At 50.3% G+C, this 14,013-nt stretch overlaps 1 protein-coding gene across 2 annotated transcripts in view; it reads left to right on the plus strand.

Moving 5' to 3' along the window:
* Positions 1-6,487, plus strand: part of TNFRSF8 (TNF receptor superfamily member 8) — a 73,954-nt gene extending 67,467 nt beyond the window's left edge. For both annotated transcript variants that reach the window (XM_025285908.2, XM_006076783.3), the window contains one exon: positions 3,346-6,487. In XM_025285908.2, coding sequence (XP_025141693.1) covers positions 3,346-3,590 — 245 coding nt within the window. In that variant the 3' untranslated portion in view covers positions 3,591-6,487. The remainder of the gene's footprint in view (positions 1-3,345) is intronic.
* Positions 6,488-14,013: the final 7,526 nt, after the last annotated feature.

Raw genomic sequence — 14,013 nt, forward strand, 5'->3', positions numbered from 1 at the left:
TCCCTCCGTTTTACAATTGGAGAAACATCGGTTCAGGAGGAAGAAGTGATTTCCCTGGTGCCCCGAACTGCAGCCTCCCTCCAGCCAAGGCGAACCTTCCACTCTCAAGTCTTCTTCCTCCTCCTCCCCTCACCCTGGTGCATCAAGAGCGCTTCTACCAAAATGCATACTTGCCATATTATACCCCTGCTTGAAGCCCTCCAGGGAGTCCCTGCTCCCTGCAGTGTGAATTCCAGGCTGCTGCTTCTCCTCCCCACCAGGCTCTCCTGCCTCCCAACCCTGCAGGTCTGCTCCCCCTTCTCAGTGGCAGTTTTCTAATTTTTGGAGCCCTCTCTCACATCTGAGCTTCTCCATGGGAGCTTCTTCCTCACATGAAATAGTCAACTCCACCTCCTTGAATCTAGTCAATTCTTTTCTTCTTTGGCTGCAGCACTTAGCCTGTGGGATCTTAGGTCCCCTTTCAGGGATCGAACCCATGCCCTTTGCAGGGTAAGTGAGGAGTCTTAATCGCTGGACCACCAGGGGAAGTCTTGAATAAATTCCTGATGTCCCAGGACCTTGCGTATTTGCCTCCTCTCCAGGAAGCCTTCCCCGCCCTCTCCATTCTCCTGTCTAGGAGACACCCTCTGGGTACCCCCAGAACCCAGGCCTCTCCACCTTGTGTCCTCAGCTCCCAGCAGTGTGACTGTGTTTGCAGCTTCCTCCCCGCCCCACCTGGCTTTAAGCTCCCCGAGAGGCAGGGTCTTAATGGGCTCCATCTCTATCTTCTCTGGAGGGTTAACCATCACTGAGATCATTCCGAAGAGGCATTTGTGATCATCCTACAAATTTCTGTAGCAGGGGTTGGTGGATGGAACTCTGAGGGCAGAACCGTTAGCACCAAACTGAAACTTTTGGAATTGCAGCTTTCAGCAAATTTTATTCGGAGAAGGCAATGGCACCCCACTCCAGTACTCTTGCCTGGAAAATCCCATGGATGGAGGAGCCTGGAAGGCTGCAGTCCATGGGGTCGCTGAGGGTTGGACACGACTGAGCAACTTCACTTTCACTTTTCACTTTCATGCATTGGAGAAGGAAATGGCAACCCACTCCGGTGTTCTTGCCTGGAGAATCCCAGGGACAGGGGAGCCTGGTGGGCTGCCGTCTATGGTGTCGCACAGAGTTGGACACAGTTGAAGCGATTTAGCAGCAGCAGCAGCAAGTTTTATTGGAAAAGGATGGATTTTGGGAAATACTGCTGAAGACATTCTTTTGCAAATTTCCTAAGAAGTCCTAGTTTGAATGTTTGAGTCCTTGCTGAGCACTGTGCCTGGAGCCACAGGGCTGGGGCTCTGGGAGTGTTTGGCAGGGGTGGGTAGAGGGAGGTACCAGGCTCCCAGCAGGGCTGGGCCATGGGCAGCCTGGTCTATAAGCCTGGTCTGTAAGCTTGGAGGAGGTCTTCCTGGAACATTCAAGAGATGGTGAGCCCTCTGTTCTTCTGACATCTCCTGAGAGGAGTAACCCCTGGTCCAGTCCTAAGGGGACCACACTCTGGTTACCCCTCTACCCCTGGGCACCAGGCACAGGGAACCCTGTCCCTTCACCTTCACCACCACCACCCCCTCACCCCCAACCAACACAACTTCCTTGGATGCTGGAACCCTGAATGGGGCAGGAAATCCAAGCAGCTTCTGGAAGACCCTCTCCCGCAGGCAGCCCTGTGGCGGTCGGTAGACAGAGCCCAGGGAATCAGGACCCGACGAACGTGAGGGGGTGACAGCCTGGCCCCCCAGCTTTGGCTGCTTCTACCTGGACAAACACACCCCGCTTCATTCACACCCCTCCTCCTCTATGTCTGTCTGTCTGTCTCTCTCATCTCTGGCTCTGCCTGGTTTCTTCTGTGTTCTCCCTCACCTCACTATCACTGGCTTCTATCTTTTGCCAGCCTTTCTGGTCAGGTTCTGCAGGCTTTAGTGGAGGGTGTGTGACTTGAGGCCATTCTCTCTCTTTTGGGGGGTAGGGGGCTCCCAGCCTACAGCTTGTTTCATTCTTGTAACCTTCTCTCTCTCCTAGAGGTATCAAAGACCAAAACAGAAAAACTGGATTATGCAATGGGGTTGAGGGTGCAGGGGCCCCAAGAATCTTTGGGGGGCTCCTGAATCAGAGGGGTGTAACTGGGTTCCCCAGCAAGGCAGGCATCCTGAACCCCACCCTAGCTCTCAAGTTCTCTCTTGATAGCTTCCCCATTCAGACTCCAGAGAGAGTTCTAGGGCTGAGGGGCTGGGAGCTGGCACCCTGCCCTGAGCTCAAGGCCATCAGAAACTGGGCTACTGGAGTTTGCAGTTAGCTGATCTGGGTGAAAGCCAGGCTCCCTACTTCCCAGCTTCTTTGGCAGCTTACTTAGCTCCCCTGAGACTCCAAAGCCCTGGAAGCAGGAGGTCAGTGGGTGGGGGGGCACGGATAATGCCACTAACAGGCTGGGCTGGTTATTCATCCATGCAATTCACACAGGCAGCCCTCCTGTTTGCAAGGCAGGCACACAGCAATAAGCAATAAACACCAAGATATACGGGCCCCTGCAAAGCTGTCCAGATCTCAGGCTCTTGGCAATTATTAACAGGGTTGAGGTTTCTGTAGGATGTGGTCTGGGTTAGGCTGGACTGAAGAGGTTCCTGGGACGCAGAACTTTGAAAACTGGTAGCATCTCAGGAAAATCAGGATGTGTTGCCACCGCCCGCTTCCCCTCCTCCTGCCCCCGCAATCCCCAGATTTCTGCTTTAGGCATGTGAATAGGTGCTGAAAGGGAAGCTGGCAGGGTGGAGTTTCTTTGGGGATTTCTACTGACTACCTGGTGACCTTGGGCAGGTCATTTAACATCCCTGAGCTCCATCTGTAAATGGGGATCGTATAATAATCGGCCATCTACCTTGTGGAAGTGATGCAAAGATTCGGAAGCTAATGTGTGGAAAACATCCAAGGCGGCATCCGGCAAGGCTAAGCTCTGCCAGTGTTCAGTGGCGCTCTTGATATCAACATCGTTGTTCCCTGATTTCCCCCCACTTCTTGCTTTCTCTCCTAACCCTGTCCTCTCCTTTCCTGCCCCATCCCTGCAGAAATGTCAAGAAAATCAGGAGCACCTCCAGTCCTTAACCCCTCTGCAGGCAACTGCTAGCTGTTTTATCTCCTTTGAAGCCCAAGACACCTGTGAAATCAGCAGGGTTTATTGTGGATCAGAGTGGCTGTGCATTCTCCCTGAGGCCACACAGCAGGAGTGGCAGAGCTGGGATGGGGACCCTCCTCTGCCTCCTGGCTTCTGTACAGCTGGGGCCCTGGTCTCCTCACCTCCCCCACCCTTTTGCCTTGCAGAGAACATCTACATCATGAAAGCTGACACCGTGATTGTGGGGACTGTGAAAGCCGAGGTGCCTGAGGGCCAAGGCCCAGTGGGGCCAGCCGGGCCTGAGCTCGAGGAGGAGCTGGAGACGGACTATGCCTCCCACTACCCAGAGCAGGAGACGGAGCCACCGCTGGGCAGCTGTGGGGATGTTATGTTCTCGGTGGAGGAAGAAGGGAAGGAGGACCCCTTGCCCACGACTGTCTCTGATAAATGAGGGCTGGACTGGGGCTGAGAGGGCAGCTGGGTGCCTCTGGAAGGCCACGGTGGCCCTGGTGGCACCACACCGGTGGCAGAAGCCCGTCTGGCCTGAACTGAGGTTCCAGCATCCAGTGGTGGACCCAGCCTGTCAATATGGGAGGTCCCGATGTTCTATACTTGTATCCCCACTCAGCGCCTCCCAACCCGGACCTTGGGGAGCCCGGGCCTGTGCGGCAGAGACAGACAAGGGGCTAGATCTGAATGACCAGGAGGGCCTGGGCCCCTTGCCTTCTGCTGCTGCCAAGAAGATGCCCAGAGTCCTGGGTGTCAAACACACACACCAAGCAGAGGCTGAGGCCACGAGGCGCATCCCCCCAGACCCCACTTTCTCCATCACCCTGGCCTCAGGAGTGATGCCCTCCAGGCCTCACTACTGTGCGAGCCACCCCTAGTTACTGTGAGTGGCCCTTTGGGCATGGAGCCAATGCCTCTGTTTGTTTCTCCTGAATCAGAAGGGAAGTCAAGAAATGGGTTGTTGTCTGCCTGCCCCGTTTTGGCTGCAGCCACAGCGCTGCACTCTGTGCGGACGTGAGTCCCCAGTCTGGCCTCCAGCCCTGCCTGGGCCACTGGGGCCCTCCTGGTCTTGCCAGTCTGTCAGTGTTCTATAGCCTGCTCCACAGTGGGCCCAGGGCCCAGCGCATGTCACTGTTCCCGAAGCAAGAGGCCTCCGGGACCCAGCTACCTGAAGATTCTCAGCAGCCATGGTGCCCTTGCCCAGATGGAGGCCCTGCCCACCAGCTGCTGCCTGGAGAAAGGCCTGCTCTGCTTCACCGAGGCGGCTTCCTTGCTAAATGGAGAAGGGGAACTGTAGGCCCTTCTTGGGTTCTTGCCTGCTCTGTGGGCACCATGTGCTCTGTCCTGGGTCACGAAGATGCATCCTTCCCAGATCTGCTAGGTACACAGATCCTGATGGTCCCAGGCCCAGCCTCTGGCTCCAGCCGCTCAGCTCCCGTGATAGAGACTGGGTGATTGTGCTCAGTCGCGTCCGGGTCTTTGCGATCCCATGGACCCCACAAGGTGCGACCCCACCAGGCTCCTCTGTCTATGGGATTCTCCGGGCAAGACTACTGAAGTGGGTTGCCATTTCCTCCTCCAGGGGATCTTCCCCACCCAGGGACTGAACCTTCATTTCCTACAGCTCTGGCCTTAGCAGGTGGATTCTTTACCACTGAGCCACCTGAGAAGCCCAAAAGGCGATTTGGGTGTTTGTGCTCCTATGGATGTCAAAAAGCTCCCTGGTCTCTCCCATTCTGCTGGAAAACAAAGAACATTTTGTTGTTCAATCTGGACTTCAGGAGTTTTGCGTTTCACAGTAGAGATCGAGTGGCCTGACTTGGGGCTGCGGTGTCCTGCTCTCCTTGGGGCTCTCAGACTCAAGTCAGCAAACAAGCAGCCTTGGAAAAGGAGTATGGGCAGATGCTAAGTCTGCCATGGCCCCGGGACACACAGTCCAGGCAGCCTGGAGGCTGTTGGAATTACCCGCTGGAAGGCAGGCCGGGGAAAGCTGCTGTTTACTCACCAGCCCACTCAGTCTCTGGAGGAAGTTGAGGCTGGGTCAGGCATCACAAGGGTAGTTTCTGAAACCACTCAGATGTTTTGGGGAAAGTTGGAGAGACGCTGGACGCTGTGAGAGACAGTTTACATCAGAACCTGATGTTTATATGGGCTGGACAACTGCCAAAATGCCCTTTTCAAGGACAGTATGGGTGCTCTGCAACCTCCTGCCACTATCCCCACCCCCCAACCCCAAAGGGCTCTGCAGCCATGACTTGAGGATATTGACATATGCTTCATGGAATGACAGGCTCCCTCGCTGGAGGGCCTGTCACAAAACTTTGATCCTTTAAAAATTCATAAGTTCCCTTAGAAAGCAATCACAAGGCTCAGGAAATTCTCCCTGAGATTTGAGTATGTCTGAGCAGAAGGGTCTGAGCGATCTCTCTCCAGTCAGGACAGGGGTTCCCCCTTTCTCTCTGCCCCCAGACACCTAGGCTGTCAGCCTCTGGGGAGAAGGAGCCCCCTGTCTGCTGAGACAGCCATTCCCACTACTGGAGGTTTTTCCCTGTGGATGGAGGCAGACTATTCCTTGTGTAACACCCACTCCCTGGTTGGTCCAAGGCCCAGCCTTTGAGGATACTCAGAATAAAGCCCTCAGGTCCCAAGGTTCCCTTTGGGTAGGAGAGATGCATGGTTTCCCCACGATCCTTCTTCCCTCTGGGCTGAACCCAGCAGCACTCCAGCTTGGGAAAGGGAGTAACTTAGTAGCAGCATGAATGCCCCAGCCTTGGGGAACCCAGAGAGGACCAGGAGTGAATGTAAGCCTTGGGCTTAGAGTCAGAGCTAGGAAGGTCAGTCTGCCTCCCTGGTGTCAACAAAAATTCATCTATCTAAGAAAGAATTGGAAGACTTTATTTGAGCCAAATGTTAGGATTATAACCTGGAAAGAGCGTCTCAGAAAGCTCTGAGGACTATTCCACCCATCAGAAGTCAAGACACAGTTTAAGTTTTTTGAGACAGAGGGCTGTACATTAAATGACATATTATTGACCGGTTTACATCATCCAGATCTAAGTGCCATCTTGGTGGGTCATGTGACCCCTTATAAGACCAAGAAGGAATGCCGTGTTTTAAGGAATTGTCTTGTTGATGCTATGAGTACGTGACTGGTTGAGCCGGTGTTCCTGCTGATAGAAGTCTGGTTTGATGCATAATACAGATACACAGTGCAGTGGGAGGAGTTCAGTTCAGTTCAGTTCAGTTGCTCAGTTGTGTTCGACTCTTTGCGACCCCATGAATTGCAGCACGCCAGGCCTCCCTGTCCATCACCAACTCCCGGAGTTCACTCAAATTCACGTCCATCGAGTCGGTGATGCCATCCAGCCATCTCATCCTCTGTCGTCCCCTTTTCCTCCTGCCCCCAATCCCTCCCAGCATCAGAGTCTTTTCCAATGAGTCAACTCTTCGCATGAGGTGGCCAAAGTACTGGAGTTTCAACTTTAGCATCATTCCTTCCAAAGAACACTCAGGACTGATCTCCTTTAGAATGGACTGGTTGGATCTTGAAGAATACCCAAGACTGATCTCCTTTAGGATGGACTGGTTGGATCTCCTTGCAGTCCAAGGGACTCTCAAGAGTCTTCTCCAACACCACAGTTCAAAAGCATCAATTCTTCGGTGGTCAGCTTTCTTCACAGTCCAACTCTCACATCCATACATGACCACTGGAAAAACCATAGCCTTGACTAGATGGACCTTTGTTGGCAAAATAATGTCTCTGCTTTTGAATATGCTGTCTAGGTTGGTCATAACTTTCCTTCCAAGGAGTAAGCGTCTTTTAATTTCATGGCTGCAATCACCATCTGCAGTCATTTTGGAGCCCAGAAAAATAAAGTCTGACACTGTTTCCACATCTATTTCCCATGAAGTGATGGGACCAGATGCCATGATCTTAGTTTTCTGAATGTTGAATTTTAAGCCAACTTTTTCACTCTCCTCTTTCACTTTCATCAAGAGGCTTTTGAGTTCCTCTTCACTTTCTGCCATAAGGGTGGTGGCATCTGCATATCTGAGGTTATTGATATTTCTCCCAGCAATCTTGATTCCAGCTTGTGCTTCTTCCAGTCCAGCGTTTCTCAGGATGTACTCTGCATATAAGTTAAATAAGCAGGGTGACAATATACAGCCTTGATGTACTCCTTTTCCTATTTGGAACCAGTCTGTTGTTCCATGTCCAGTTCTAACTGTTGCCTCCTGACCTGCATACAAATTTCTCAAGAGGCAGATCAGGTGGTCTGGTATTCCCATCTCTTTCAGAATTTTCCACAGTTTATTGTGATCCACACAGTCAAAGGCTTTGGCATACTCAATAAAGCAGAAATAGATGTTTTTCTGGAACTCTCTTGCTTTTTCCACGATCCAGCAGATGTTGGAAATTTGATCTCTGGTTCCTCTGCCTTTTCTAAAACCAGCTTGAACATCTGGACGTTCACAGTTCACGCATTGCTGAAGCCTGGCTTGGAGAATTTTGAGCATTCCTTTACTAGCGTGTGAGATGAATGCAATTGTGTGGTAGTTTGAGCATTCTTGGCATTGCCTTTCTTTGGGATTGGAATGAAAACTGACCTTTTCCAGTCCTGTGGCCACTGCTGAGTTTTCCAAATTTGCTGGCATATTGAGTGCAGCACTTTCACAGCATCATCTTTCAGGATTTGAAATAGCTCAACTGGAATTCCATCACCTCCACTAGATTTGTTCATAGTGATGCTTTCTAAGGCCCACTTGACTTCACATTCCAGGATGTCTGACTCTAGGTGAGTGATCACACCATCGTGATTATCTGGGTCGTGAAGATCTTTTTTTTTGTACAGTTCTTCTGTGTATTCTTGCCATCTCTTCTTAATATCTTCTGCTTCTGTTAGGTCCATACCATTTCTGTCCTTTATCAAGCCCATCTTTGCATGAAATGTTCCCTTGGTATCTCTAATTTTCTTGAAGAGATCTCTAGTCTTTCCCATTCTGTTGTTTTCCTCTATTTCTTTGCATTGATCGCTGAGGAAGGCTTTCTTATCTCTTCTTGCCATTCTTTGGAACTCTGCATTCAGATGCTTATATCTTTCCTTTTCTCCTTTGCTTTTCGCTTCTCTTCTTTTCACAGCCATTTGTAAGGCCTCCCCAGACAGCCATTTTGCTTTTTTGCATTTCTTTTCCATGGGGATGGTCTTGATCCCTGTCTCTTGTACAATGTCACTAACCTCAGTCCATAGTTCATCAGGCACTCTTATCTATCAGATCTAGGCCCTTAAATCTATTTCTCACTTCCACTGTATAATCATAAGGGATTTGATTTAGGTCATACCTGAATGGTCTAGTGGTTTTCCCTACTTTCTTTAATTGAAGTCTGAATTTGGTAATAAGTAGTTCATGATCTGAGCCACAGTCAGCTCCCGGTCTTGTTTTTGCTGACTGTATAGAGCTTCTCCATCTTTGGCTGCAAAGAATATAATCAGTCTGATTTCGGTGTTGACCATCTGGTGATGTCCATGTGTAGAATCTTCTTTTGTGTTGTTGGAAGAGGGTGTTTGCTATGACCAGTGCGTTCTCTTGGCAAAACTCTATTAGCCTTTGCCCTGCTTCATTCCGTATTCCAAGGCCAAATTTGCCTGTTACTCCAGGTGTTTCTTGACTTCCTACTTTTGCATTCCAGTCCCCTATAATGAAAAGGACATCTTTTTTGGGTGTTAGTTCTAAAAGGTCTTGTAGGTCTTCATAGAACCATTCAACTTCAGCTTCTTCAGTGTTACTGGTTGGGGCATAGACTTGGATTACTGTGATGTTGAATGGTTTGCTTTGGAAACGAACAGAGATCATTCTGTCGTTTTTGAGATTGCATCCAAGTACTGCATTTCGGACTCTTTTGTTGACCATGATGGCCACTCCATTTCTTCTGAGGGATTCCTGCCCACAGTAGTAGATATAATAGTCATCTGAGTTACATTCACCCATTCCAGTCCATTTTAGTTCGCTGATTCCTAGAATGTCAGCGTTCACTCTTGCCATCTTCTGTTTGACCACTTCCAATTTGCCTTGATTCATGGACCTGACATTCCAGGTTCCTATGCAATATTGCTCGTTACAGCATCGGACCTTGCTTCTATCACTAGTCACATCCACAGCTGGGTATTGTTTTTGCTTTGGCTCCATCCCTTCATTCTTCCTGAAGTTATTTCTCCACTGATCTCCAGTAGCATATTGGGCACCTACCGACCTGGGGAGTTCCTCTTTCAGTATCCTATCATTTTGCCTTTTCATACTGTTCATGGGGTTCTCAAGGCAAGAATACTGAAGTGGTTTGCCATTCCCTTCTCCAGTGGACCACATTCTGTCAGACCTCTCCACCATGACCCGCCCGTCTTGGGTGACCCCACAGGGCATGGCTTAGTTTCATTGAGTTAGACAAGGCCGTGGTCCTAGTGTGATTATATTGACTAGTTTTCTGTAATTATGGCTTCAGTGTCTGCCCTCTGATGCCCTCTTGCAACACCTACCGTCTTACTGGGGTTTCTCTTACCTTGGAAATGGGGTATCTCTTCACGGCTGCTCCAGCAAAGTGCAGCCGCTGCTCCTTACCTTGGACGAGGGGTATCTCCTCACTGCCGCCCCTCCTGACCTGCGCAGCCGCCGCTCCTCGGGCATGGGGTATTAGGTAGTTAGAATAGGGAAAAGGAGTCCAAAAGGGCGGTGGCTGACATCTATGGTGTGGTGACTCGGATTTAACCAGGCTGAAACTGGGGGAGGAGAGAGGAAGCCAAATGGCAGAGAAGAATTCTTATGTTTAAATTTTTCTTGCCTTGCCATAAAAGATGAATTTTATTTCACAGCTTGTCATACTCAGGGGCAGTCTGGGGCCTCCTCTCCACCACAGGCAGCCAGCCAGAAGCCCCGCTCTGACCGTGTTTTCCCTGGGGGCTGGAGGAAGGCGACCTCACCCACCCCACCTCCAGGACTCCAGCCCACGCCCAGATCTCACAATCAACTTGGCCACTGAACCAGCCGCTGCCTGTCACGTGGTCCATCCAAGAGCCAGAGAGCATTTCCCTGCCCTGCCTGCCCAGCGATGAGGGACCCCGCCTTCACTTCTGGTCATTCTGATGTCCAGGTGGGCAGATGGACAAGGCCCCTGCTGCCTAGAATTGCAGTTCCCAGGCTCTGAGGAGTCGGCCCACACGTGCTCACCCCTCTTCCTGAGCAGTTGTAGTCAGGGAGTGACAGTAAGTGATGTGTACTGCGGAAACTGTTGCATCAAAGAAAGTCCGTTGTTTCCCAAGGCGGTCCTATAGGTTGCAAGCTACTATAAGGTTCTTAGAATCTCTAAGGCCAGGGTCAGTCCCTAAGAGAGAATAAGGGACTGAATCTCTAGAGCATCACTCCAGCCACAAGAGCCTAAAGGAGGTGTCTTAGGCATCCTCTCTGTCCGTGGTCACTGCTACCTGATTTTAAATAATAATCTATGCAGAGATGAGAGGTGGCTCTGACCAAAATTCCTTGGGTGCCTTCTCTCTTCCATCCCTTCCTTGACCCTCCCTGTCCTCTAACATGTAGCAGTGGGGGAAGTGCAAGGTAGGAGGTGCTGGGGCCAGGATGAGTGGGGAAAGGGATTCACAGTCAGGGCCTGAGAGAAAAGCTATAATGTGTCAGTACCCTTGACTGGGCTTCCCAGGTGACTCAGTGGCAAGGAACCTGCCTGCCAATGCAGGAGATGAAAGAGATGCGGGTTTGATCCCTGGGTCAGGAAGATCCCCTGGAGTAGGAAATGACAACCCACTGCAGTATTCTTGCCTGGAGAATCCCATGGACAGAGGAGCCTGTCGGGCTGCAGTCCATGGGGTCGCAAAGAGTCGGACATGACTGAACACGCACCCTTGGCTGGAAGCCGAAGAGAGCATATTGAAAGCTCCAAGGGAAGCTTCTTGGACCCTAGGGAGAAGCGGGCCGAGCCCACCTTGGGCTCCTGCACCCCACCCCTCTGGGATCCCATAACCAGGTCAGTGAACAAAGTCATTCTTGAGTCAGATCATGCTCTGTGCTACCTAACCCTAACCCCTAAAATGGGGACTGGTAGAAAGTCTGGAGGGCATGGCCACCTCTAGCCAGGTGGTCTGGGAGGGCTTCTTGGAGGAAGTGCCTTTTAAGTTCTCCCTGAATGTGACCTGCAAATATCCCAAAGAGGCAGACGGGCGATGGCAAATGCCAAGGTCCTGAGGTGGGAATCCTGGCCCCAGGGTTCAGGAAGCACACTCCCTGGTAGAAGCTTAGTGATCAGGGCAGAAAGGAAAGGGAGGTAACAGGGCAGCCAACCGGGCCAGATCCTGGGGGGCCTGGTGGGCCATTGTAAAGCCCTTAGATTTTATCACAAATATGGTTAAGAACAAAGTCTGCATTTCTTTCTGTTTTCTCCTATTAGAACAATAAACATCCTGGTATTATCTCAGCCACGGGCATGAAAGGCAAACAAGGGGCCTCACAGGTTGTTTTGACCTACTTCAGAGGGAAGTCGGGGAAGGAGGCAGCAGTAGCTGGTAGCCAGGAAGCAATTGGATGTGTTTTCTCAGAAGGAGCAGAGAGCTGAGACCACATTCCCGGTTAACATCGCAGCAGCCGTGCACCCTCGGCTGATGTCACCGCGGGGGGAGGGTGGGGGGGAAGTAAGGAGTCTGTCCAGGTTCCCCTTTCTCTGGGTGTCTTCCAGGAGAGGAAAAACCAAACCAAAAGACCCTGGGGAGGCTAGAGGCATTTGTGTTTTGGTGTGGGTCATGGGTCATCTTAGCATGAGGCCCACCCTTTCCTCCCGAGCCCTGCAGCACTTGCCTCTGTCTCATTTCATTACCCTGGCTGCTGATACAGCAGAGAGGAGGGACCCATCATCCTTCAGCCTCCACCCCAAAGCAGTTCCCAGCTCCTTGGCCTCTGGGAAATCTCTCAAGGGCTTTCAGCTTCAGTTTCCTAATCTGCAAAATCGGCATAATAATTATTTTCCAAGTGGCTTAGATGGTAAAGAATCTGCTTGCAATGTGGGAGACCCAGCTTCAGTCCCTGGATTGGGAAGATTCCCCTAGAGAAGGAATGGCTACCCACTCCAGTATTCTTGCCTGGAGAATTCCATGGACAGAGGAGCTTGGTGGGCTATAGTCCATGAGGTTGCAGAGTCAGACGTGACTGAGTGACTAACACACACACTTAAGATGGTTGTGAGCTTCACCAGTAAGACAGGTAAAGAGCTTGGTGTGGTGCTGGGCATATTTCCTGTTCAACAAATGATATATTCATCATATGCAGCATTGTATGAGCTTTAGAGATTACCTAAGACTCTACATTCTTTACATATGGGCTTCGTAGTGATGACTGAAAGATAAAAATTGGCTGAGTGTCAGCACTCCGTTTTATGAATTGAGGCTCAGAGAGGTTAAGCCACCAACCCACTGTCACAGCTGAGAAGTGCCAGAGCTGGAATTCAACACTTCAACTCTGGCTGCCTCTATGGTTGGGGCTATGTTCACATTACAGTTACCATCTGGCAATATGCCCTCTGGACCAGTTTCCTTTAGAAAGGTCAATTTTATTCCTCTTTTATGGGGAGGCAGAGACAATTGCACTTCCCTGGTGGCTCAGACAGTAAAGAATCTGCCTGCAATGCCAGAGACCTCGGTTCAATCCCTGGGTTGGAAAGAGCCCTTGAAGGAGGAAATGGCAACTCACTCCAGTATTCTTGCTTGGGAAATCCCATGGACAGAGGAGCCTGGAGGGCTACAGTCCATGGGGTTGCAAAGAGTTGGACACTACTGAGTGACTGACACACACAGGGACAGTTGCAAAAGACTGGGTAAACCTTCCCAGTCTTAAGTGGCTTTCTGATGCTTCTGACCAGGCAGAAGGGAAACAGAGCTGACCTAGTTGGAGTCTTGTTTCTTGAAGATGCTGTCCTTAAGCGTGGTCTGATTCTGAGGTCAAGGTTGACCTAAGGTTGGGACAGAAGGCTGGGAGGACAGGCAGAACAGAGAACCTGTGCCAGAGAGCTGTGTATTTGAACAGTAACCCCTTGTACCCACACTCTGCCCCATCTCAGGATCCCTGGAAGGGAGGCAGATCAAGAGCAAGCCTTCCCATTTTACAGATGGGAAAACTGAGCCCCATAGAGGTAAACAACCTGCCTACAGCCCAGCTTGGTACTTATTGGTGGAGACAACTTTAGCTGTTCATTGGGACTTGGTGCAGGATCTTAATCCAAATGAACAGTAAAGATCATTTGATGATTTTCATTCTTTTTATTTCTTTCTTTTCCTTTCTCCATCCATCAGTCCCTCCTTCCCTCCCTCCCTTTCTTTCTTTCTTTTTTAAAAAAATTTTTGTTAAAATGAAAGTAACTGTGGTAAATGACTTGGGTTCTTATTTATAAGACAGGTTTGCAAGAGCCAAAATGTTCCTCATAATGAGACAAGAATATTATAGGCAAAGGGCTTTGCAGCTTTGAGGGTATCTGGACTGTGCACAACTCTAGGCTTGGTTTAATGCTCTGCTATCCCTGTCTGAAAAATTAATAATTTTTGAATAAGGGGCCCAGTGTTTTCACTTTTCTCTGGGTCCCCCAAATTCCATAGCTGATCCTACCTAAGGGGCAGGGAAACTGTCTGTTAGGAATTGACTCTATGCCAAAACGCTTTATATACATTACCACTTAACCTCACAGTGACTGTTCTTATAGATGAGCTGGCTGATCCCCATTTCTCAAAAGTGTTGACAGGCTAGTAACTGACCTTAATTGTCCTGGTTATCTCTTACTACATCATGAACCACTTTGAAACTTAGTGGCTTAAAATACCACCTGT

The sequence above is a fragment of the Bubalus bubalis genome, chromosome 5, assembly GCF_019923935.1.
Source record: "Bubalus bubalis isolate 160015118507 breed Murrah chromosome 5, NDDB_SH_1, whole genome shotgun sequence".
In the NCBI taxonomy this organism is placed as follows: Eukaryota; Metazoa; Chordata; class Mammalia; order Artiodactyla; family Bovidae; genus Bubalus; species Bubalus bubalis.